Below are 25,753 nucleotides of genomic sequence, written 5' to 3'. Positions count from 1 at the left end.
TTTAAACATTTGCAGGTACATTATTTATAGTTCAAAGTACTGACTAGCTAGTCAGCAGTCTAGCCTGGAAACTGATGTGAGCACTTTTGTTGTGCTAACTTATTCTGTGAGCAATGGTCCAACACGGACGTGTCCGTGCTTGTAGATGAGAAGGAGACGTTAGCTAGAAAGCAAATGCGGGCCGTGGTTCAGTGTCTGTAGCGCTTTTTGTGTTGTGTCACTCCCCATCGGCGAATAATAGAACTTTAAAATAAGAGAGACGAAGAAGAAGTCTAATTTAATGAGAAATAACAAAAACAGTCTCAGATATAGAAATGTGGCTCCTCAGTATAAACTACAGACCTTGTTTTAATGTTGTTTTTAGTTTGACTCGCGTTATTTTGAAGCATCAAGTTAAAAACTATTCTGTCAACTCTTCATGAGGCCCAACAAGTTCATGCCAAGCTTGGATGGTTTAATTCAGCTCACAGCTGAAGGCAAACTTAATTCACTCAGCAGTGGCTTGGATGAGCGTGCTTAACTGGTCCAGTACTGAAATTTTAATGAGGCGATTAAACCCTGAGGGCAGGCGTTCACCCGAATCAAATACGCTTGATATTTGCAGCGTCTTGCCCAAGGTGTCACTCTGGCCACTGAAATTCCAGCAGGGTCTGTCAGCGTCCTCTACCTGAGCGATGTGGAGAGTTTTATCTGCAGCTATTTTTAACTTAGTAAGTGACCACAATGAAATAAGGACCAAATGAAGTTTTACTTGTTGTCTAGTTTCAGTCTCCTTCTCTCTCATTTTTGGCTATAGGTTGCGACCTTAAGTTAAATAGTAAGCGGAAAATAACTCATGTGTGTTTGTAGTGGCCATTTGTCGTATAAATCAAAATAAAACAAACAATATGCCACTGATGCACCGTGGTCGGTATTTTACGCAGGCAGAAGAGAGTAGATTGTCCATGCAGGATTCCGATTTTCTTATTTATTACAAAACAAGCAAACAAACAAAAATAATAAAGAAAACTCCTGTCGTACCGTCTCTCCTGTACTGGGAAAAACTATAGGCCCACCCCGGTGCATGCTGGTCCTATCTGTCGACTCATATATATAGCCACAGGTGCCCACAGTAATTACCAAAACAACAACAAATTATATAACTAAACAAATTACTATTAAAGAGAAAAAGCAATCTTAATATATCAGACATCTAGAATAACTAAACAATACTACTTATTAATGAAGTAACAAAATACTAATATAAAATAAATAGCTCCAACAGTGTTGGTTAGTGTGAGCGAGAGAGATCGCATTTGCACCAAAGTGTCATTGAGCAGCAAATCGACCGAAGCAAAATGGACCTGAAGTGTTTTGGCATACGTATTTGGGATACTTGCCCATGAATCCATTTTCAATAAGAGACCCGTTTGAACCACACCCAGGGGTTATTAGAACTGATTCGAAAGAGACCCAAAGACGATCCCGATCTGAAAATACCTGATAATTAGATCCAAAATGTGGTTGAACCAAGCAGACCCAAGCAGGGAGAAAACACCAATACATGCAGCAGCAATACATGTCCGTTTTATCTGAACTTCACATTTCACACCGTCTCATCATTGCTCTTTATGCCTCCTGGCATGTAGGGCAGCAAAACCGTCTGCCCCCCCAAAAACATTCTTCTTGACATGTGATGATCATGCCACGCCATTATCTGGTCATTAGATCATTTGGGAATTGGACATATCGTCTCAAATTACCCGTCTCAAGAAAACATATCTCCTTCCAACCTCTCTGAGCAATGAATTTCACTATTTCACAATGTTTAACCAAGACTAGCACGTAATCCACAAAACCAGTCCCAAAATGTAGACATTCTGATTGAGTGTGTCTATGAAGCAGACAGAGCGGGATAGTTGTTGGACCATGGTTGGGGCTCATCGATCTGTACAATCTGTAACAGCAGCACCATTTATCCACTTGCGACACGTAGCCCAACTTAATTAATTGGTCAAAAATGTGGAAACTAGGCCTGGAATTTCCAAGTGCAGCGCTGTACAAAGGATAATCCCATCCTCAATCCACCTCAATATCATTGTAAGAGCCAGAAGTGTATGTATTAGTTAATTGGAATTTCGGGAATATTAATCATTTAATTTCTGAATTATGCTCATTGTGCAGGAACTAAAGATATGTAAAATACATTGAAAAGCATTTATGTTAATGGTTGACACTCCTTTTTTGGTCGTGATTTAATGACGTCATGACGGTGCAAAACCGAAGAGCTGCATTAGGCACGAGAGCATATCGTTTTTCTACCGTGTGACAGAGTATATTATTTTGTGTATTTAATTAACGCTTTGCAGCATAAAATAAAGACAAAAGGAAAAGAGTTAAAAGATCTCCTGTCATTCGCGTAAGAAAATGAAGTCACTGTGTCTGCAGCTCATTGGCGTCTTAATAACGAACAACACAAACGGAACGCCGCTACAATCATCATCATCATCGATCTTCCTACATCACTGTGGCCGGCACAAAAACGCCAGGAAGGAGCTTGGATCACCATATGGATGAATAGGTTCATCCCAATTGGATGAGCCTGTGCATGCAAATTTGGAGTGCATGGATCTGTGAAGATGAGCGGTCAACGATATATACAATGTCCCCATTAAAGGGCAAACTCTGAGTGAAATACAATCGTGGTGAAATGGTTCCTGTTTGCCTTGATTCAAACTGCCACCCAAAACAATAAACAAATGCAGAAATAGAACAAATAACATGAACAGAAATATGAAGGAAAAAGCACACACTGACAAAATTGAGCATTTTGCATGTTTGTTTGACTGTTTGTAGCATATTCATCATGTTTATGACTTACACATATCTTTCATATTTGGTCTTCACTTCTGTCTGCAAACTGTAAAATGGCAAGCACAGATAACACCTTAATGCTAGCATGCTAAAATTGCTCAAAGAGCAAATTGGGGAATTACTCATTGCAGTGACTGTAAGGAATTCTGGACAGTCCTACAAAACATTGATTAGAAAAATCTGACCTATTACAGCATCCTGGTTGGGGCTCTTCACTGTGGATCCATTTTCACCATCAGCTCTCAGGTTCATCATCTGCATCTATGTGTTTTTGTAGAAAGTCAAAAGAGAAGTTACCTACATGTGCTTCCATACTTCTGCATGTACAGTGTCACCCAACCTTGACTGTGTTAGAGTCCTAATGTGACAAATGAAAGAATCTGCTCCATATTCTGTTAGCGTTTTTAGCTCTACCCTTATTTTCCTCTATTGACTGATAAGTGGCACTGCATATGGTAAGTTTCAGAGGTTTTGAACTTCAAACAATAATCACATATTCAAACTACGATATAGTGTGTCGGCTTGATACTAAAACTTAATGTGTTCACTTGTTGAAATATTAATACATTCTTTGGATGAATAAATGGACTCCAATGGTAACATTGTGATGAATTTAAGAGGTCACAAGATAAGATTTGGTAATTAAGGTTGGAATGATGAAACTGTGTGTAAGAGTGGTTGAGAATTTAAAAAAAGAAAGAAAAAATTTGAGGGACAGTTGGTGGAATCAGCCTGAAGTAATTCTCACTTGTAATGGCTTTCTGTTTTCATTTGATCCCACTTTATTAAGTATATTTCTTATAAATGTGTTGTTTTTGTTCATATTGTACTTTCTGGTGCAATTACAATAATGTCATATCACTAAAACAAACAAACTTTTACATAAAACAGGTTTTGGGGACACATCTATGAAGACATTTTTGTGATTAGAACTAAAACTGGCCACATACAAATAAAATAAAATGAAATTATTTAATTTACCTTCGGGTCCCCAGTGAAGTCAGTATGTCCTTGTATCTCATTCAGGGACATTCCTGGGCAGGGCATTGAGATGCATGCCCGCACTGCATCATGAGACTCTCTCATCGCCACAGAGCTGAAAGAAAACAGTTTGTCAACAGATAACTACATACTGAGATCCTCTGATATTGACTCAACATGCCCTGGATGATTCGAATAAATTACCCTATATCGCTTTAAACCTCTGTATGAAATCAGTCTAAATTGGTCTCTGGGCTAAGGAGACTAGCAGATGTTTCTAAGACAACTTGATTAAAAATGGCCGTAGTCCTCTTAGGCATTAAAGTACTTCATTAGCAATAAGCTATGAAGAAAATCTGCTGGAACAAAAACTGACAGTTTAATGTTGAGATGAAGATTCAATGAAAGTCAAAAAGTGAGTCAAAAGATGGCATTCAACAATGATTTTAGGAATTTCTTACCATTCTTTTCCATCGCTTTTTCTTCGGTCTCTCTTTTTGTCAGACTTTGTTTGCTTTCCTCCCAGAAGTGATGTAATCTTTTGCTCCCTCTTGTCCTCTTTAACTTTGGGTGGATCAGTCTTTTTGCTGCTTGGAGCAGGAAGCTTACTCTTACGAAAACCAAACCAATTTGCTAAGGTTGAGCCCGATTTTTGCTTCACTTCAATGGTTCTCTCCTGTTCCTGAGTCTTGTGCAAGTTCTCCTCTATGCCGAGCATCACTTTCTCTTCGATTGTGGTTATAGAACTTTGTCTCTCTGGTTCTTCAGAAACTGGCTCGCCAAAGGCGCTTGAAAACTGTTGCTCAATCTGAAGGCGCCTAGCCTGCTCTCGTTGGTGTTTAAGACTCTGAAGTCTTTCACTGGAGGACCCCAAATGTGAAGGTACTGTCAGGCCCTCTTCAATCAAAAAGTTGTTCAAAAGGGATCGATTCATTGGACAATGGTAGCTACTTGAGCAACTCATACTTCCCGGAAGGACATCACTAAGAGAGTTCAAGGAGCTACCTGAGTGTGTTTTGATCTGGGTACGGACCTTTCCAGATCTGTTGAAGCTTGGCCTGTCCATGTAGCGTGCACCAAAGCTCTGGCTACGAGCCTTAGCCCCATTCATTCCCATTACTGGCTTAAGCGGAGGTCTGGTTGACACAGACACAGATCGTTTAAACAGCCAACCTTCCTCATCAAATCCCCAATCTAACATCACACCGCTGTCTGATGCAACAGGTTGAACAGAGGGCTCAGAATCCAGTGAGTTACAGCGGGTCTCAATCTTTCTGCGGACTTTATCGTGAGCTCCACATTCATGTATCATCTGGGGATCACACGTAAAAGTCTGAAAGGTGTGGATACCTTTTGCAGTGGAGTTTGTATCATCTTTGTCATGTCTTCCAAAAACTAGGAAGGTACTGGTTTCCTGTCCAGAAATTGCCTCATGAGATTTAGCATTTACAGGGAGAGACATTTTTACAGGTCTCTGAGGATTATTGGCAATCCCATGGTAGTACATCTTAGAATATGCCTGAGACAATGCATCTGAAAGTTTTGGCTCACTAATGCTCTGTTGGGATCTTTGTAAGATGCTCTGACTTGGAAATATAGAGGGAGCACCATGTTCATCATGGCATGTGGCAGTTCTGTCCACAGATAGCTGGACTGACTCTGAAGACTCTTGAAGTGAGACAGATGGCATCTTAGATGACTGGGTATGGTACAGCTTGGCAGGGATATCTTTCAGTGGCTTCCCATCAGCACCCAGTTGTGGGGCTGTATGTTGATTGTCCTTTGCTGTGTTGGATTGTTGTGGCTGTAAAATAGAAGGAAGATATGATTGTGGCTTGGTGGTGCCCGATTTTGTCTTGCCAGTAGTAGAGCTTTGAGCCTGACCTGCAGATGTATATGCTTTTGGTAAGCTGTCATAACTGGGCCGAAGGACAAGAGAAGTAGTTCGACCTGGGGGTGGTGGTGGGGACAGGGACCTACGTTCTGAACGGGAAACATCACACTGCTGGTCTTGGCGTCGTTGTTTTCGTGGAGAGCAGGGTAAGTTGTCGTAGATGCTCTCTTCCACAGACTCGTTGCTTGATTGAATTCCAGTGACTTGCAAAGATGATTTTGTTGGGCTCTTTGAGCATTCATTGATCCCTGGCGGCTTAAATGTCTTTGAATGTTTCACAGGGGATGCGAGGGGAGAGCGTACACTCTTGAGAGACTTGGAACTTGTTGGTACCAAAATGTTCTCATCTTTCTCAACTTTAGATAATGATCCCTTGTTTGAACAATGTGTTTTATTGAGATTTGTACTTTTGCTAGGAACACTGTGCCCAGGAGGGCTTGACTGTCCTTTGGACCTGTGGCCCTTAATGAGTTTTTGGTGGAGGGGAGAATGTGTATGCTTAGGTTGTTCTTTCCCTCCATCCGCACTCTTGCTCCGCAGAATGAAAGCCTTTCTTGCTGAGTCACAAGGCTGAGGTTTCGGTTTCCTCTGTGGAGATTCTGAGATGGTGTAGTCCTGGCTTTCACTGCCAGCTTGACTCGCCTGGTCTCTGCAGTGAGGAACCTCCATTGAGGAGCTGCGCTGTCTGGCTACACTCACATAGCTCAGAGCACTTGTTGCAGAATGCTGAATAGAGGAGCTCACGTAATTTGTATCTGCTTCGACTTGCTTGAATGCAAGTGTGCCCTGTTGCCTTTTGACATGATCAAGTCTGGATTTACGGTCAGTAGACCTTTCCTGGTTATTGTTTCTGTCACTTAACTTCATGCTTGAAGGCTTGGTTTTTTCCTCCAAATGCGTAAGGCTATCTGTTGGGCTTACACCAGGTTTTACTGAGGGGCCCTCCAAAAATTTGAAGTTGTCTGTGACAGGTGAGGGAAAAAGACCAGAATTCACGGCAAGTTTTACAGGGTCTTGTTGAAAATTGTTGTCATCATCCCTCGTGACATCCAGTTTCTGCAAGCAAACAAGCTCTTTTGTTGGTTGATCACTGGATTCTGTACCTTGTAATTTAGTCGTTTCAGTATTGGCATCATCTGAGTCTAGGGGGGCAGTAGTCCCTGCTCCAGCCTTCAAAGATTTACTTGTAGGGGCTAATTGCTTGGCTGTACTCCCTTGTTGGCCACACTTGACACCAAACGAGTATATGCCCTCGTTGGAAGTCATACAATCTTTGCAGTGTGGCACAGATGCAAGTGAGGATGCCTCTTTGGAGCTGCACATTTGGAGACGCTTCAGGCCTTTCAGAATGTGGCCTTCCTTCCATCCCAGGTCTGTCTGCTCAATGGGTGCAGAGTGGTTACTGGATACTGAACCCGTACTCATCCTTTTGTCCCGGCTTGCGGCGCACTGTGCATTACAAATCATATTAACAATTATTGAAATGGAATTTACAGAGGGATCACCAACATGCCATTGAGATGACAACTTTGACAACTTCCTATTTCTTCAAATCAAAGGAAGATGATTGTAAGATGAAAGAAACCTACCTGCTTGGAGAATCCACGTCCCTCTGCCCAAGTGTGGGAGCCACTGGAGTACTCACTACCAGCACTGGATAGTGACAGTTCACTGCCACTGCCGCTACCACTACTGCGTGGGCATGTTAGACTCAGCAGGCTGGGCCACCTTCCGGGAATACCTGCTTTTCCATTCCTTTGGACCTCCTGGAAAATCATTAATTATGTAATGAATCAACAGAAATTAAACAAACAGTGCAATGAATGTCCTCATTGCAGGCTAACATTGACAAAGCATTGGCAATAAGAGACATATTAACAGGATATACAATTCAATTTATCAGTAGTGACAAATATTGTAATTATGACTCTCTTTGCAGTCTGAAGGAAATACACTATGATAATGCCCCATGGCTCTCCATTTGTCTCTGACACAGATCCCAAAGAATCGATAGGCTGGATACATGGCTGTGTCTTTCCAACCAAAGGCTAATTGAGGAATAGACTGACATTTTCAACTCCAATTGTCAGATGGCCTTTGTTGTAAAATACAATGTGTCTGCATGTTTCTCTGGTCTTGCAGGTGTACCATCATAACTTTTTGGAAGCTGGTCAATGAGACATTTTAAAGGGAGGCCTCTTTGTTCTGACATGATACACTGAACATGGAACATCTTGATGTGTCTGCTTTTCATTCATATTTCAAACAGAACTGCACATTAACTGACGGCAGTAGATTATGATGCTTTAATGTTGGTCAGAGTTTACAAAATTAATCAAGATCAACATTCACATAGTGTTCCTCTGACTCAGATCAAATTGTTTTCTGCCAATGCCAGAACAACCATTTGCCCACACTGTGCCTGATCATCATACGTGACAGATGAAAGGAAAGTGCATTGGAAGCCTCTTGATTGAATAGTTTAGTGTAATGCAGGCAGAAGTATAACTCATAGAATGTTGTAGAAGATTGATATCACAGAATATTGTTTCCAGCTTCAGCTGATGCAAAATACTTGTATTAAAGAGACAAGATGACAGAGGTAGCTTTGAAAGAAATGTTGAAAGCTTTGAAAGGACTTTCATTGCATATTTTATCACATACATTTTATTTGGGAATGGACTCCCTTGTTCTAAATCTGAAGCATGCAGTTCCCTGTAGTGATCAAGCTGCCATCTGTCTATCTGAGGTTTATTGATTGATTGGTTTATCAATTGATATTACATTGATTTTCCCCCAGTCGTTTGCATGTATCTGCTGTAAATTAAATAAAAAAATAGAATTTTCTCTGACTAAGTAATGAGCCAAATCACTCCAGTGATGTAATGTGGATGAGTCACTAGTACTGCCAGACTAACTGAGAATCAACACTGTATATCTCCATACAACTTGTAGACACTTCTGGCTCTTTGTTTTAGTTTTCCAGTTAACATTAATCCTGATGAGCTGAGTGTGCGGTATCAGCCTAGCAGGAAATAGCAAAAAGACAAAATAAACAGTGACAGGTGGAGAAAGCAACTAGTTAGCTAAAGATCCAAACATGTTACTCATATCCTGTGATGGTAGCAGTGTGACATTGTTTTTGTTGTAAGCCTGATACTAATATAATACATTAAATTAAACTAGGTTTGCAAGAAATGAGTTGAGTTGACTGTTTAGCCTTTCAATTTGAATGTTTATTATTTTATAACTGCTCATAGAAACTGGTATGGACTTGGTTTCCAAGTACTTACTATATGATATGGAGCACATCCAGTATGCACCATATAAGCTTTAAGCTTTTTGAAACTAGTTTTATCGCCCAAACAGCATGAGAAAAAATACATTTGTCAGTTTTTCTGTATTATGTAAAACTGATTTTTGTGTCAATTTTGATTTTGATAAGTTGCAAGGTATCAAAGAGCACTGAATAGGCAGAAGGTACAATTGTCAATTTGATGTCTTCGCTTCATGGTTTATAGGTCCACTTTCCGAGTCCTGTGTAGAGAGTACAGTATGTTCCTAGGAACTGCTGGCACTATTGACTGGCACGCAGCAGATGCTGTTTGCATTGGTGCCATTTCCAATCAGAGTGACCCAAAGGTGTCAAAAGTGTTGTGACCCCATTTAAAATAGCATTGATCGTTTGCAAGGCTGCCATGGCCAGCTTCCTCTCAAAGTCATTAATGTCATCTGTTAGCAATAATTAATGTGAATAGGAAATAATTGCATAAGGGAGCCAGGGACCGAAGTGATTTGGTCTATTCATTGATATTCACCTATTATTTGATTATCCGTTCTAGCCATTATTTCACGAGCACTGTGGGAGGAGGACACATTTGACCATGATTGTGCGGATTAATCTTGGAACTAATTACAGTCAGCATGTCGAGGGCTATCTGAGATTTGAGTGATCCACTTTAACAAACCCTCAACCAGACTGGCCCTGTGCTTAAAGTCAAGGGCAACATTGAGAGTTGTGAAGATGTTTCTTCCCCTTCATATTTTGCAATAATTTCCCACTTTGTGAGGCGACTTTTCTCAATATTTCTGTACATACAATTCAGACATGATTATTACAAATAGTGAAAGAAGATTATTTTGCTTTGTTTGCAACAGCACCAAAGCCTCTTCCAAATATTTGTCATATGAAATATTTGCTCAAGGCCCTACATTTTAAATACAGTATCTCAGGGGTGGCAGAAATCATCAGCTCTATGTTGTATATACAGTGTACCTAAACTTAAATTTGCATTTTGCAAAGGTACTTTCATCAAAGTAAGTAATGAGTCACACAGGATGTACTCATCAAACAAATCAAACAGCATCAAATTCAGAAGCTCAGAAAGTTCTGTAAATAGAGATATCACAAGTTACTCACAAATTATTTAAAAGCTCAGGGCCTTTTTCTTCTTAAAAGTACGTCTATGTCGTGACTAAAAGAAAAAGTAAGTGAATAAATAAATGTATGACACATCTATAAATGGAAGTGCTAAAATGACTTGGTTTTGTGCGACTGTGCATTTGTTCTATCTGGCTGTGGAAGATCCAAGACAAGAGTGGAGCACTTTATACTTTACCCATTTGCATGTTGTGCTATCTGAGTAAAGCCTTTTCTTCTTTTTCATATAATTATTACTATCATTATCATTTATCATTAGTAGCAAGGACTCAGACTTTTAAAGGGGACAACCTCAAGTTGCATTATGCAACAGGGTTTTAGAGCTAGACACATAGGGACTGAAAGTCAGAATATCCCTGCCTCCCTTGCATCAGTTATGAGCATGTATACAGTATAAAGAGTGACAAAATCAGCATAGTAAGGAGGTCAGGTTGGATAGAGGGATGTGTCAAACAAAGACAGGATTATCACCCAGGAGACCTCTGTTTGCGTCCCGCGTGAAACCCAAAACTCATCAAATTGACTTCTTTTTAGTGTTAAAACAAAGTTACTAATTTTGACTCAAACCGTGATCGTTTCCTAAATCTAACAAACTGGTTTTGTTGCCTAAACCTAAATAAGCTGTTTTGTTGTTGTGTTGTGTCAAATTCACAACATTAATCACTAAAAAATAAAAACCAGACCGGGTAGTTGCAGTTTAGCCCATCTGATGCATTAGAATAGTAGTGCTGATAACATTTTAAAATAGGTAATTGGAGAATAGCAAAAGAGAATATCATTTTCAGGTTTACTGCCACCAAACAGGCTGCTGATCAATGGGCCATTCAGACACAAGGACAATGCACTTTAGCCTCCATGGACTTCTGAGTTCATTTTAAATTTCACAATCGCATCAAAATTCGTCCATGCATCCCCCAGAGCTGCCCAAAGCAAGGTTACACTCAGCTGCTCATGAAACCAGTGACTTCCACTCTGGTGTTAGAAAAACATTCTTCACTGCTCTCACCTCATTCAATATTACACGCACTGTCTTCCAACTCATACACCTTCTTGTCTTCAGGCTCCTTGTCATTAATACTTCCTGCGCATCTACACCTTACTGTTTCTCTTTTTTATGTCACCCTCTCTAACGTCTTTCGTCGCTGCTACTCAGTGTTTAGCCCGGGTTGGGCTCTAACTAGACACACTGCTGTTCACTTTGGTGAACTTTAGCATACAGAGAGAGGAGGGAAGCAGGAGTGAAATGGTGGGAAAGCAGACCGCACTAGCTAGTAGCCCTGCATGGTGAGGTGAGCAGATATAGTATAACTTGAATCACATCATTTAAAGTCAAGTTAAACTTTTTTAGTTTTAAATCAGACTTTAGTGCAAGCAAAACGTGTGTGCATGTGAACCTTATATAACGAGGCCTACGAGGGAAAGAGTTGTTTTTGTTGTACAATGTGTCTCTGTTGTAAATCTTCCTGCGAGGCAAAAGCAAATGCATTTTCAGACACTTTAAGAAAGGGTAAATAATTGTGCCTTTGTTATAAGAGGTCACACAGCAACAAAATCAAATGCCGTGTGGGGCACTTCAAAGGGGCAAATACATTTGACATTATTACATTGCCTTTATCTTTTGCTGCAGCCCTCCCAGGAAGCATATCTGAGGAAAGAGGCACCTGTTGGTGTTTAAAAACCTTGCAGTCCCAGGTCTCTTGAGTGTCGCTCTGCCACTGAATTCCAATAACATTGTGACAGATGACCCTGTCACACAGTCACACAGCTAGGACTCTTTGGCACAGAGACATAGCGAGACAATGTTGCTGTTGTGAAGGTTCTAATCATTTAATGAAACATCCAGAGTCACGGTCTAATCATAGAAATAAAGTAACACATTATTAGAGCTTGTTCTCGACAGTGGATCCTTGATTTCAGTCAGAGGTAAAGCAGGGTTCTCATTTCTAGCCGGCAATTGCTGATTCTTTCGGATGAATTGACAACTGTGACTTACAAATTAATTAAATGTGACTAACCAAACGTTAGCTGTTAGCTAGCTAACAATGTGGTGAAGATCTTGGACCTTGGGTCAGCCACTGACCTCTCTCTCTCTCGCTGTTTGTTTATGTCCACATGGACTTCAACTGGTGAGGATGCTGACCTTGGGCTTTTTTTGTGCGATTACAGCAATTTGCATTTTTTTCAACTTTTGTGTCAGTCATTAGTACTTTGACACAGAACATGAATATTATGTGACAAAAGATGCCAATGTATCAACTGTACAGACATTAGCTGCAAGATCTTCACCACATTGCTAGCTAGCTTACGGCTAACGTTTATACAGTTGTTGTCCAGGTGTCAAATACGCACAAATGTATTGTACCTGAACACACCTTTATTGTTATAAGTATGAATGGGCCAAATGGAAGGTCAGACTATTTTTATTTTTAGCATTTAGCATTTTAGCATTAAAATAGGTATCTCTGTTAGTATCCCAGACTAAGCCCCACATAGTGGGGAAATACTACATGGTGGATGTGCTCAGTGTGAGCACATCCACCAACCAACCTTCAATCTGTGCACCTTATATTTTGTGCTCTCTAGCCTCTAATTACTTTGCACATCCCCTCAGTAAAATGCACAGACTAGAAACAAGATTAAAGAGAGAGTTATTCCCACTCTCTCTTTTTCTCTTTTGTGTGTCGTGTAATGCATTGCACCACGCTCAGAGTCAGTCAACCTGACTGGGAACAGGGGTGCTCACAGTGATAAAAGGATCTAACAAGCATAACTCAGCAATGGAAAACTAATTTTCCATCTCTCTACATCATTTTCCATGTTATCTGGCAAATTGATACACCGCAGAGTGTTATGTCTCCGATCTCAAAACCATCCAGCACGGATCACAGATGGAGACAATGAAATGACCTGTGTTTCATTTTTCTTTCGAGTACTCTATGCAGCTGTAACAGTGTAGAGGATAATGTATTATGGCTTCTTTGCTCCCACTTTGGGGAAATACAAAGGCCAGGATCTCTTGTAATCATGCAGCTCATCTGATCTCAGAAGCCAGGCTCATCACTAAGACAGGTGAGCAGCTCAGGGTCTTTAGAGAAAAGGGACATGTGAGGAACAATGGCTCGGACCATGTCTGGCACATTGAATACATTCTGGCAATGGGTTCAGAGCAGATCATCCACCATGTTATTTCTACTGAACAAACTCAAGAGGAAATTAAAACCAGTCTGTCCATGAAATAACATTCAACTCATCAAAATATCTTTTGATGTTCTATGGTGAAAGTACCATTTTAATTAGTCTTTTGAAGCAGCAACAACACCCTGACTTGTACTTTATATAAAACACTGCTGCCTTTACTACTTTGTATAACTTTTTAATTTTCTAATACAGGCTTATGTGAAAGATTATTCTAGTTCAGTACATTACCTTCCATGCTCACAAAAATAGAAAGGCTTCAGAAAATAACACCGCTTTTTGCTATCGCAGGCTTTTACAACAACAAAAACCACTGAGCAATCCTTTCATAATGTTTTTGTGGTATGAACCGTAACCTTTTGTGTCTACAACCTTAACCTGATGAACTGTTTTGGTTCTCTTCAACCTGTTTTGTTTTTAGTAAAAAAGCTCTAAAAGAAAAGCTCTACGCCACCTGCCTATCACCAAACAGAACAAAAAAGTGGGGCATTTAGCTGCTAAAGAACCAGAAATTTGCATCAGCAGTTGGTGGAGATCTAAACAGAGCTTAAAGGAAAGAAAATAGTGGACGTACAAGTGAATGCTAATGTCTGCTGTATAAGTAAACTGCCATCTGCTTGCTAAGTCGTTCACCGTTTGCATCTTTTTCAGGTGATGTAAAAATAAATTATTTACAGCAGCAACATAAACCAATTGTTTTGATCAATTAAACATTTTGTGTAATATATCATATGAACAAATCATCATCGTAGGTACAAATTCCCCAACCCCTCTGAAAACTCTCGAGGTTCAGTGACTTCATATTTTAGTCATAACCACAAGCAAATTGTTGCTTAGCTGCACAGCAGGTGGTAACAGCAGGAAATCACATATGTAACATTTCTCAATTAAAATACCCCAAACTTTGGAATCAAAGATTTAAATGCAAAGCTTGCTCTAAATACTTTTGTTTGCGACTTTGCTGGAAATCAGTATAACAACTGTAGTTAATATTCAAGCTTTAGGCATGAGATCATTATCTTACAGTACTAATGTAGCCTCCTGGATAACTGTGAATGCTGCATTAGTGAATCAAAGGCATCATTTGGCACATAAAAGGGTTTCTCTCATGCTGCTGGCAATGTTGTGAACATTTTTATTTTTTGCTGTAAAAATTCATCTTGCCCAGTGAAACAGTGAAATTATCTCATAGGATTGGGGATTCAGTTTCCACAGTAACAATGGGGTTTATTTTCTAGCCTGAAAATGATCTAATAAATATTTTACTGAGTGTTTAATCAGAGGAATCTCGGCTGAACCAAAAAAAACAGGTATTGAAAGAAATCTGTGATGTGATTGATAATAGCACTGTCTCAAACTCAAGAAATGTGGCCAACTAGTTGCTAAATCAGCAGTAAATTAGCAAGGAGACCATGTCAAAGTTTCTCAGTATGATATTCAGAGAGAGATTGCCTCCACACGGCTCTCAACATGGCAGCTAATGATGCCAACAGCACAAACAGTGCAAACAATGACAACAGTGCTGACAGAGCGCGTTAAACAATGTTTAACGCTTCTGCAACAACGTTTTCAGCTGAAACAGCCCATTAGCACAGTGCAGTGCTGTGGATTAGCTAGCCAGTGGGGCACAATAGAGAAACTCGGATTACAAGACACGCAAAGGGAAAGTGACTTCGTTGTTTGCTGCTGTGTTAATGCAGTGAATATTGTTTTGAGAACCTTTAAATCAGGCTCTAAGGAAAAAATATCAGCATGTCCAATACGCTTTCTTACAAAAGCAGCTGAGCAGCTCTGCTGTGATACATACGGTTCTCCGACTAAGACATAATCCCTCTTTTAGCCGCGTCTGCAAGTTTGACCTTTACAGAAAAGGTTATAGATGAAGGACAGCATTTCCTGCTCTGATAGGCTCCCAGCATACTTAATGACCTGGTATGGGAATTCCTAGACTTTCCTTGACAACTTCTTGACTTGGAAAGTTTATCCATTATTTTTTTAATTACCAATTCTGTCTGTGATATCAACCTGGTCCCCTGAATACAGATAGCTTGAGTTTGTTAGTGTAGAGGAATTCTGCTGACAACCCCGTCAGTCCAAAGAGACCTTTAGAAACAAAGCAACTTGAAACTTCTTGCCTGCCTCCAGCATAATTATTATGATTCTCTGCAGAGACAGAAGGGTCATTTTATCAGAATTTGAGTTTTGGATGAGAGAAAGAGTGTAAATACAAATATAATATGTGAAAATCCAAAATTGTATCGGCCAGATACACTAAATTTTGCATTTAAGCAATAAGTATGTCTTAGCTGTTCCAGTCTAATTTCACTTCACAATGAACTGTATAATGTACCCTTGGATAAATTAGTGACAAGCAGTGTACTGCACCAGTATTTGTAGAGCTGAAGCTATTCAACACCACAGCACACACTTTAAGTGTAATTGGCTTCAACAAGCGTATGTATTCCCGCTGGTACAATGACAGTGAGAGATCCTTATTGCAGTCAAATAACACAACGTTTCTGTCAATTACAGCTCACACTTCTTTGAAAATGGGGGACTAACAAGCTGGGCTCGACCATCCAAGTCAGGGGCTTCCTTCCAATATTCAGCTCAGAATGCAAAAAGAATCATCTGTCCATCAAAAGTATCATCCCTCATCAATTATTCATAGAAGCTGACCAGTTGACTTTAGATTCATGCAGCAAGTTTCACAACAGGACACATAATTGCTACATGTATATATATATATATATATATATAACACCAAAACATGGTGAGAGCCTTGAGATCAGGGGTGCCTCATTATTGTTACACGCTGATCAAAGAAGCTAAATCGAGCCTGTCATCAGGTTGCATAAATACACCTCAAAAGACTTATAACAATTCCAAAAAATGAATCAGGCAAACTGTGGATTGAAGGTTTTCTGGAGGAACGTTTAGAAGAAAAAGGAAACATTACAAGGTGCTGTCATACTGAATATTACTGTTGTTGCAAAGGAGAACAAAACTGCAGTTTGTTGGTTTTACCAGGCGGATCATGAACATTTTAAAAGACACACAAGCATCACTGAAATAGTAGACATAATGAGACCGGAGTCAAATCTCGAAACTGTAACCCAAGCACATGTATCCGCATATGCACGCACCATAGGCGTGCTATCGATAAGAGCAGCTTCAAAGCTCTACAGTACAGTTAGTGGTGAAGCTCTACGAGATACTACAAGAAGGCCCGGGTTTAAAGCAATTATCCCTCCTGCTCTATGGTTGAGAACATTCCAATTAGAGAAACATGAGCAACTCTGCAGCTCTCTTTCCGGCTACAGCGGGATGAGAGGTCTGGCTCACTATTAGGATAAATTCTGACATGATTAAAAGAAGAGAGTGGTAAGGGATTTTAATGCTTGTTTGATGAACTACAGTGCACTGGAGCATACTACTTTGACAAAACAACACTATTTAGCAAAGGAAGAATATAAGGCCCAAATAAATCCTTTACCAATTCTAATTCCGACAGTAAATCTGGACAGCCTAACAATTTAAATTGAATTGCACCCTGGATAGACTTCTCTCGCTTCGTGGTCCTTTATAAAGTTAGTCACCTTTAGAAGTAGAGCACTGCTCATGTAAAATTCAAAAAGCCTTGAAGCGGGGTTGCTCTGTCAGTGCCTGTTTGTATCCATTGTGCCATGTGTTCCTACCTGGGAGACAGGAACCGTGGACATTTTGACACGTTGTTGAAACAGCACACTCAGTATGCGGTTTTGCTGCTCCAAGTCAAACACACGGGTCCGCAGCTTCACACACTCCTCTTTCAAGTCCTAGAAACCCCCCAGAGAGAAGAAGAATGGACAGATAAGTGCGAATGACGGGGATATTTCAGAGAACTACCACGTGTACCAGATACTAATTCAACAGGAACAGGACTCAAAGCTGTGTTCCTGCAAGGTGAACACGGCAGTGCTCTAAAACATGGTCAACTATGTTAAAAAAAACAATATGGATTGCAGGCATTTTGCAGATGAATCCTCATATTATTATCATATTAGCTTTCTGTTGAGAAATATTGAAATATGCTCTCTGGAGATCAATATGTGGTCTGGCACATTCTTTTATCTAAACAAAGGACTCCATATTCAAAGGGTAGAAGAAAATGAATTATATGTAATCATATACATATACATATAGAATTGAATCAAATAGATTGGCCCCAATGTCCCCGATACCCAATCAAGCTATTTGAGTCAGTATCAGCCCGTTAACTGATACTGGTATTGGTTCATCCTTAGTATTTATAGGGATTTTACTTTTACATTTATTTCCTATTTTATTTTCTAAAGCCATCAGATCCATGACTCAAGTCTGACTTGTGTCTATGTCTGGTAACCACATACATTTTATGAAAGGAAAATGCAGTTACTCATCATTGTGACAGTTTCATCATATCCCTGACGGATTCTAATGGTTGACTGGATTAACGATGCGTCAATGCTGCAGAGACAAAGACAAACCTTCTGTGTGAGGAGGGCCTGGACCACCTGGTTAGCCACCTTGAAGAGAGTTGAAAAAAAAGGCAGTTAGAATATGTAAAAATATGCATTGTGAGTCTGGCCATTATTTGGATTTCAGAACTTTCTGTGGAGTATTGAAATGGTGAGAGACTGTAAATGACAATGACCCAGTGCGAACACCATCAGAGAGAATCTGGAGGCATGTAAGATGCTGTGAGGACAAATTGACAGCGTGTTGCATCACAAAGTCCGATTTAGTGAAATCACACAGCAGTTGCCTGCAAGTTAGTCCACGTAACTTTAGTCTCAGTACATAAATAAAACAAAATAGAGTCAAAAAAAGAAAAATCTGAACAAATGTCTTTTTTGAGAGAATGTTTCTTTACCTACAAAAAGCGTCTGCTGACCTGAATGCTTGTATCAGACTCACCAAACTTTTCTATTCCTAATATTTGATGAAAAAGGAAAATCTTTTGTTTAGTTTTTATTGTTAATATAAAAATGCATAATCTAAAATGTCTTCTTTCCTGCTTATAATGTCTGAAGTGGAAGCATACACTTTACCTTGACACTGGAATAATAACTATGTTTCCACTTTTGAGTGCCTCAAAATGATTCCCCTCTGCCTCTTTCATCTATCTATCAAAACAACTCGCCTCGGCTCATTTACACCATGACAGGAAGCCTTCTGAATGCTCCCCCCCCCCCCCCGCCCAAAAAAAAAGATTAATGTGCATAATAAGACTGAAAAGCAGGAGAAGAGAAATTCATCCCACAGCTGAAACTCTGAAATTTCTGTCCTCAACCAGAGTGTGTTAAATTCTCATGGGCAGCAATCTCCATGGTAACAAGCCCATTAGTGAAGCCCGGTAAAAAAAATAAAGTGGATCAGTCTTGCTGACTGGAGAGAGATGAGGGGAAAGAAGGGAACGAGATGGAGAGACAATCAAAGTGTTGTCAGGGAGAAAAGCAGTGCAGGTAGACGAGCCACATGCGGGAGCTGAGAGTCGGCTCTCCTGAGCGGCGAGGCTCGCTCCTCCAGCTCTCGTTCTTATATCGCCCATGGCTCTGTTGTCTGTCCACTTCAATTAGAGATGGTCCCTTCTCCTGGCTCTCCTCTATGGACTGCACTAACACCGTAGATAATAGCCTGAGTGTGTAAGTGTGTCTCTAGCTAGAAGCTGATAGTCATCTCAAGTCCTAACCAACAGATACCTTTGTCTGGCCTGAAGTTAAAAACATATTGTCCAACATTTGGGGATTTGTTTGTGTTCACTTTCCTATCAAGAGTGAGGGGTAGAAATTGATACGATGCTCATAAATGCGCAGGAGCTGTAAACCAGGTTAGCCTAGCTTAGCATAAAAACTGGAGGCAAGGGGAAACAGCTAGCCTGGCAGAGTCTAAAGTGAAAGAGATCCACCAGCCAGCACCTTGAAAGCTCTAAAACATGTTGGGTCTTGTTTGTTTAATAAATAACACTAACATTAGCTTGCTGTGCAATGGGGAAAAATAATACGCACACTTCCAAAGCTCCTACAAAAATAAACTTTAATAAGTTAACAACTGTCCAAACTAGCTAAGCTAAGCTAATCAAATCCTGGCTACGGCTTCATATTAATCCTACAGACATGAAGTAGGGAATAAATTAGTTTTCTTATTTCTTCAGAATCAGCTGTTAGCATTATGTTGACATTGTGGAAATATTACACAAGCAATTATATTTTGCCCTGCAACGTTTGATGCAAACCAGTACTGACATGAGATACATCCGTCATTTCCGATACAAGATAAGCTAAATGGTACCACTGTTTGAAAATGTATTGTGGGACATGTGGAGCGTAACAGTACAAGCAGTGAAGATAGATAGTACACTTTCACAAGGCAGTAACACTCACCTCATCCAGACAGCGTTCATACTGCTTCCTCTGATTGTCGTTTTCCATTGACAGAGCAGAGTTCTCAGCCTGTAGAAAACACAGACAGATAAACTGCATGAATTACATAAAATATAATTTTACAAACATCCAGACATAGTTTTTTTCGTCTCAGCTGAGAATCAAATACACATGATAAATAATATGATCGTTCCTGCAAAAAAAAAAAAACAAGCGTCTTTATATAACTGTGAGCCTTTGATGATATTTTCTTCTCTCGGACAAACAGAGAAGCAGACCGACGGATAGCGAGGAGGCTCTCTCCCTACAGCACTGTAGAGTTTGCTGGTTCACTGGAGAAAGATCTAAATGAATGAAGCTTTAAATTTCAGGCATCCAAACTCCATCGGGCAGAACTCCACAGTGTCTGTACGGCTCACTTGAGGTAGATATAATTCAATTACTGACTGAGTCAGGTAACAAAAAAAAAAAACATTCTTCAAACTCAGGATGTGACTTTCCACTGAAAATGATTAATCCAGTAAATCTTAAAGGCCAGGCTGAGGTGGCTTGTTTTCACTAAAGTGCTGTGGGCAGCTCCTCCGAACAACGGGCTCACAAAACATCATGGAAATGGCTGATAATGGCAGATGTGAGCAGGGTTCAAATAAGTGGCCGCCTCACAGCTAAGCATTGTCTTCAAACCCAAGGAGATATCCGGAGATAATCGCCGCAGTATTTTAACCCGGTTCTCAATGGTCCACACAAGACGTCTGGTTTTTTTTCTTAGAGAGGGATCTTTAGACGGTGTTTAAAAGGCCACAGATCAGCCTGAAGGCTTGCAGCTGGTCTGTGTAAAGGTCAGGGAAGTCCAAGTTATGAGTTTGAACTTTAAGTGTTTGAGCCTTATATCGTATGGGTTGCGTGAGCTCACACTTGCCATTGATGCAGCACTACATCTTTACAAATGAGCATGATTGATTCACAGTGGTTAGACAGAGGATCGCAGGTTAAGAAAACAACCTTTTTTTTCAATACATATTGCATTTAAAATCTTCATTTATAAAAATGAAGGAACTGTTTTCGCCTCTGCATAAAATACACAAATAATATCCAGGATGTAAACATAAATCACATGAAAAGATGTAAATGTTTGGCTGCGTGCTTACCGCCATGCTCCCTCATCCTTGTTTTTGCACAGTTATCATGGTTGATCTGCGGCGAGCATCGAATCAATCAGTGTTTCAGACTTAACTGTCAAATTCCACTGAATATTAGCTTTTGGTTGAGGGGCTGAGAGGAGTCAGTGACTTCACCTCGGTCAAAAAGCACAGCAAGCTCAGTTTGTTTTTATCATTTATCGCTTCACTCTTATTTGTGGATGTTAAGCATTTTTCTTTCAGTTTTTCATGGTAGATTATATGGAAGGTACCCAAGTGTGCCATAATGACTGGAAAGTAGTTTCAAACTAAATGGAAAACCTTGTAATGTTTCTCCAGTTCGGCGTTAAAGTTTAATTATAAAATAAAGGCAGCCAGCATGAAGAGGCAACGGCATGGAAACCACAAAATACCCTCAGAATGATCCATTAGGGTCAACAAAGTGGACACGAAAATTGATGTAATTTAAGGCGGCACTTTATTGTAAAAAATCATCACTAATGACAGAGTGGTTATGCGGGCTTAGTAGTATGCAAGCATGAGACCATAGTATTAGCAGAGGAAATTAAATATCTCTGAAATATCACTGAAATGGTTATATGGTGGCTGGTGAAAATGCAGCAAGCGTCCACGCTGGTAATTACTTTCACACAATTACTGTGATGTTATCAGGATGTGGGATGCAACTTTGTTGTCTTTGCAGTGATGAGGACAGCTTTGATGCCCGTATGATGTGGTTTGCATATGCTGCAGGCAATCAATCAATAAAATAATGAACATCTGCTAATGTATTGGCTGTTTGGTCAGTTTGAATTGAATCATTTGCTTGGTTTTCGCACTTTATTTACAGGCTTTTAGCAGAGTTATACATTGTGTTTTTCAGAAAAAGTCAGGCTTTTCACAAATGCCATCAGTTTGCACGTGAGCTGTACTCTGATGCACTATGCATGTTTGGACAAGGACAATTTGTAGGACTTAAATTTTTTTTTGCAATTTAAAATTGTCTGACTTTTTTGTCCGTATGACCTCAGGTCTTCCAATACATTCTCACTCCAAATGTGTCAAATACAGAGGCTCGGTAAGCTAAGCTTCAAACTACGACGATCCCTGCTTTCTTAGAATAAAAAAAAGGCTTTTAACGAGTTTACTCCTGATCAGCCAAGAATGACTTTTTTCACAAGTATTTCATAAAAGAGCACCATGGTTACAGCAAAAGTTCCAGGTATGTGGTAGAAGTGGAATCATGAAATTCTATTGGTAAACAAATGTATGTTCCTCAAGCATTGAGGGATAACTGTAATATGCAACCGCTAAATGAGCTGCGAGGGCAAACGAGCTGCCTACATGTAAGGATACGTCCAGTAACAGCGCTTGGTTTTGCCTCTAACGGGATCAGATTGTTATTAGAACTTTATATTATAAAACGTTTTAACTTGCCTTTCGTTTGATCCAGTCTGTTTGTTTTAGTGTCCAAGCTCAAGGAGAAGTCTCGTAGTGAAATCTGAATATCCCTATACTCGGACCCAAATAAACAAGCCAAGGGCGGCCATTGAATTCAAAGATCTTACTCATCTAAACATTCTGCCATGACATGGAAAATCATCACCTCACAAGATTTGAGAACGAGACTTCTCCTTGAGCGGGACTCTTTCCACAATGTTGTCAGACACTTATAATAACAATCAGAGCCTGCCACGGCAAATAAATAAGCACTATTAGTGAATGTAAATTACAGAGCCAGCTGGCCTCAATACATTGCATTACATGCTCAGTACCAGACCAATTTCAGAAATTGTTGTCCCTATGCATCAGAAATCATGAGGAAATTGGGTCCAGGTTGAACAAAATAACTAAGTAACCCTTTAAGGTAAAGCACAATCGTTATTACTGATCATATCTTACGACCATATACGACCATCACAAAATAAAATCCAGTAAAACAAATGCAGAATTAGCAAAGTGAATCCTGTTTCTGGGAGGATTTTACCTTTAGGCTTGGCTTTGCAGTAGTTCTAAAAGTGTGATCAATAATAGCCGGGAGACCTCTCACAGAATGGCAAGTCCTATTACCTTTAGCAGGCAAGGTGTGACAGCGAGGCACACTGTACATTCACTGGAACACTGGCTGCAAATGTTAACTACCCTGTCAGCATTTTAATTATCACTTTCTGATTTGAATAACTCCTTTGTATCCCACTGTTCCCCGTCTTGCCCCTTGCACCGCCCTGCAGCATAATGGGGTCTCATTTTCTGTGATCTCATTTTTTAAAGATGGATAGAGCAGCGGTGAAACACTGATTGTGCTTGTTTCTCACCTACACGGCTCACTGGTATTTCAACGGGTAAACAAAGCTGCTACAGACCCGGGTGCTATGAATGACACGCGACGGTGGTTATGGTTAATGATCATTTCCTTCAAACAAGTCCATGCTTTTCATTTGATAACTGACAAACTTTCATGCCACAGTGTTCTTGAGGAATCCAGCACCTTGGGCAGCTTTTGAATTATTTTTATGCATCTTAGATTCCACTAATGATTGAATGTAGTCTAGCCCTCAGCAAGCAAGTTTCACCACAACACCCAGTCGAACACAACAAAAATAGCAATTCAAAGCTATAGTACAGGGTCAGTTCTAAAGGTTTGATGAAGGCCAGTAAGACAAAACTAAACATTTTAATGGCCAGATTTGGTCCACAGGCCACAATTTGCCTCCCTGTGCTATAGCGAAAAAGAAAGTGCTAATTAATTATTTTTTTATTAATCTGCATAAACAACCACTCAAAGTGTCGCTTCTTTAACAACCCTTACCCTGTAATCCTTCCTTTTTCTTAAATAGGAAGACATTTAAATCTTGTAGTGATCAGACAGACCATAATGTAACCAGTACAATAATGTTCAGTCCTTGGAAAAACAGCCTTGTGTGCCGTCCTTGAGCTGCCCAATTATTCCAAGTCTCTACTGAAATACGTCTGATAAAAAAAAAGAAGAGTGGTGCTCTCAATATATCGATCAATGTGACATTTCAGGGATGGGAAAAAGGAGGAGTGGGGAAATGGGGAACAGTAGGGGGAAGGGGAAGAAGTGGACCATGCAATCCACTTTACCTCCAGGGCTCGGAGTCGCTCTAGCAGGGGATTGCTGTCCTTTGAATTTTCATCCGACCCTCCGCCGGCCTCGGGCGAGGCAGGCATCTCCGTTGCTGTGGATGTGGCTGTGGGACCCTCCAGACTGTCTTGCTGCTTCCACATTTCCTCCAGGAGTTTGTCCTGAAACGCAGTGAGAGCGGATCAAAGACGCATTGCCTTCAAGTCACAAAGAAATGAAAAACACATTCTTCATTGTGGGCTCCACTATTAGCAATAAATCTTGATAAACGACACACTGAATGCTGCCACTAACTGCATTTATAAAACTTCCACTTCACTTCAAAGTTCATGAACCCCAGTATACTTTCATTGGTAACATTGCATCAAATGACCCCCTGTTATGTATGTGACTGTCAGTACTGTCAGTCTCCCTGGGGAATCAACACTTACTTTGAAGCTTCAGCAGAATTGTAGCCTTTTTGAGCTTTGGTTCACTGAGCTGTATGGTTGACTAGTTACATCCCAAAAACTACCCAAGTGCACCTGCTGTTTTTGGTTCATGTATGCGCAACGGAGCAAAGGGCAAAAGGGCCGGGTGAAGAGGAATATAAATTGGAGGGTGTGTTGTCTTATAAATACACTCTCAGCCAGTCACATCGCATGGTCTCATCGTTAAACACCAAGAATCAGCGTCTCCAGAAAGTCATGTTGTTGTACTTCTCTGGAGGATGCAGAGCAACGCAATCTGAACATACAGCATCACAAACCCACAGCCCACAACAATTAAATGAATAACAATAGACTGTTTGGTGAAACAGTTTATATGACTGCATCAATCCAATGCTATTTTATTCACATTCCTACTGTATTTCATGCTGTTAATGGTCACATCATAAATTTAAAATGTTTGTTTTTAAATGCAATTTGGGAAAAAAGAATGAAACGCTGATTTAACAATCATTTGAACAGTTGAAAAGGAGGCTGAGGTATAAATGAGCCTTCGTAATCTGACGTCTCCACAGAACACAACAGGACACTGAGTTGTAAAGGACCAGTCTTATGTGTGCAGAGGTGTGTGTGTGTGTGTGGTTATTTTGTAGCAGCCTGAGGTCTTTTGCACGTGATTTGATGAAGGTAACCTCAGTGGATGGCCGCGTGTAATGGCACAGTGCTCTTCTCTAATAAAAGGCTGTCCTGCTTTTGTCTCCTACTGCTTTCAGACGGCTGCAGGGACTCAGTGAACTGAAGGAGAAGCTATTCATTCGGTATAAAGCAGCCGTGGACAAAGAAACACTCAAATTCACTTACAGATAAACGCAGACTGATGACGATGTTCCTGCCTTAACCACATTGAAAGATGTTTTTGATGCTGATTCAAATGCACCTACTGCTGGAGAGTGATTCATTTAAATGGTTTATTTAAATTAAGCATTATTCAGTTATTGCTGCGCATTTGCTCCAAAATTAAGTTTGCTCTCGTTTGATAAGAGGTAATTCCGTGACGTCTATTCTTAAGGTAAAGTCCAATGACCAATTTTCAAAAGAAGCGTCAACAACTTGCATCACACTGCCTCATTTGAATGAGCCTTCCACCTGTTTGCACCCCTCCTCCCACCTGTGCACCGCGGCGCTCTGCACCTGGCAACCAAATACAACACAGCTGGGCAAAGCAAATTCAAGAAATTAACAAGCACGGTCAGCCCACGGCTTTCGCTGGTTGTTGGGATGCCAGAAAAGTAGGGCATTGAAAGTCTTTCTC

The 25,753-nt window shown here is 40.2% G+C and overlaps 1 protein-coding gene across 1 annotated transcript in view; it reads right to left on the bottom strand.

Moving 5' to 3' along the window:
- LOC306703749 (nck-associated protein 5-like) overlaps positions 1–25,753 on the bottom strand; it is a gene marked incomplete at both ends in the record, with an annotated part of 38,462 nt that overhangs the window by 5,112 nt on the left and 7,597 nt on the right. The window contains 8 exons of the mRNA XM_079169814.1: positions 3,039–3,114; positions 3,835–3,949; positions 4,296–7,177; positions 7,318–7,494; positions 17,063–17,182; positions 17,873–17,911; positions 19,769–19,837; positions 24,013–24,174. Of these exons, the coding sequence (XP_079025940.1) occupies positions 3,039–3,114; positions 3,835–3,949; positions 4,296–7,177; positions 7,318–7,494; positions 17,063–17,182; positions 17,873–17,911; positions 19,769–19,837; positions 24,013–24,174 (3,640 nt within the window). The remainder of the gene's footprint in view (positions 1–3,038; positions 3,115–3,834; positions 3,950–4,295; positions 7,178–7,317; positions 7,495–17,062; positions 17,183–17,872; positions 17,912–19,768; positions 19,838–24,012; positions 24,175–25,753) is intronic.

The sequence above is a fragment of the Pholis gunnellus genome (genome assembly GCF_910591455.1).
Source record: "Pholis gunnellus genome assembly, chromosome: 12".
NCBI lineage: Eukaryota > Metazoa > Chordata > Actinopteri > Perciformes > Pholidae > Pholis > Pholis gunnellus.
Note: the sequence above shows the minus strand (reverse complement) of the source record. Positions and strands in the feature narration are given on the sequence as shown.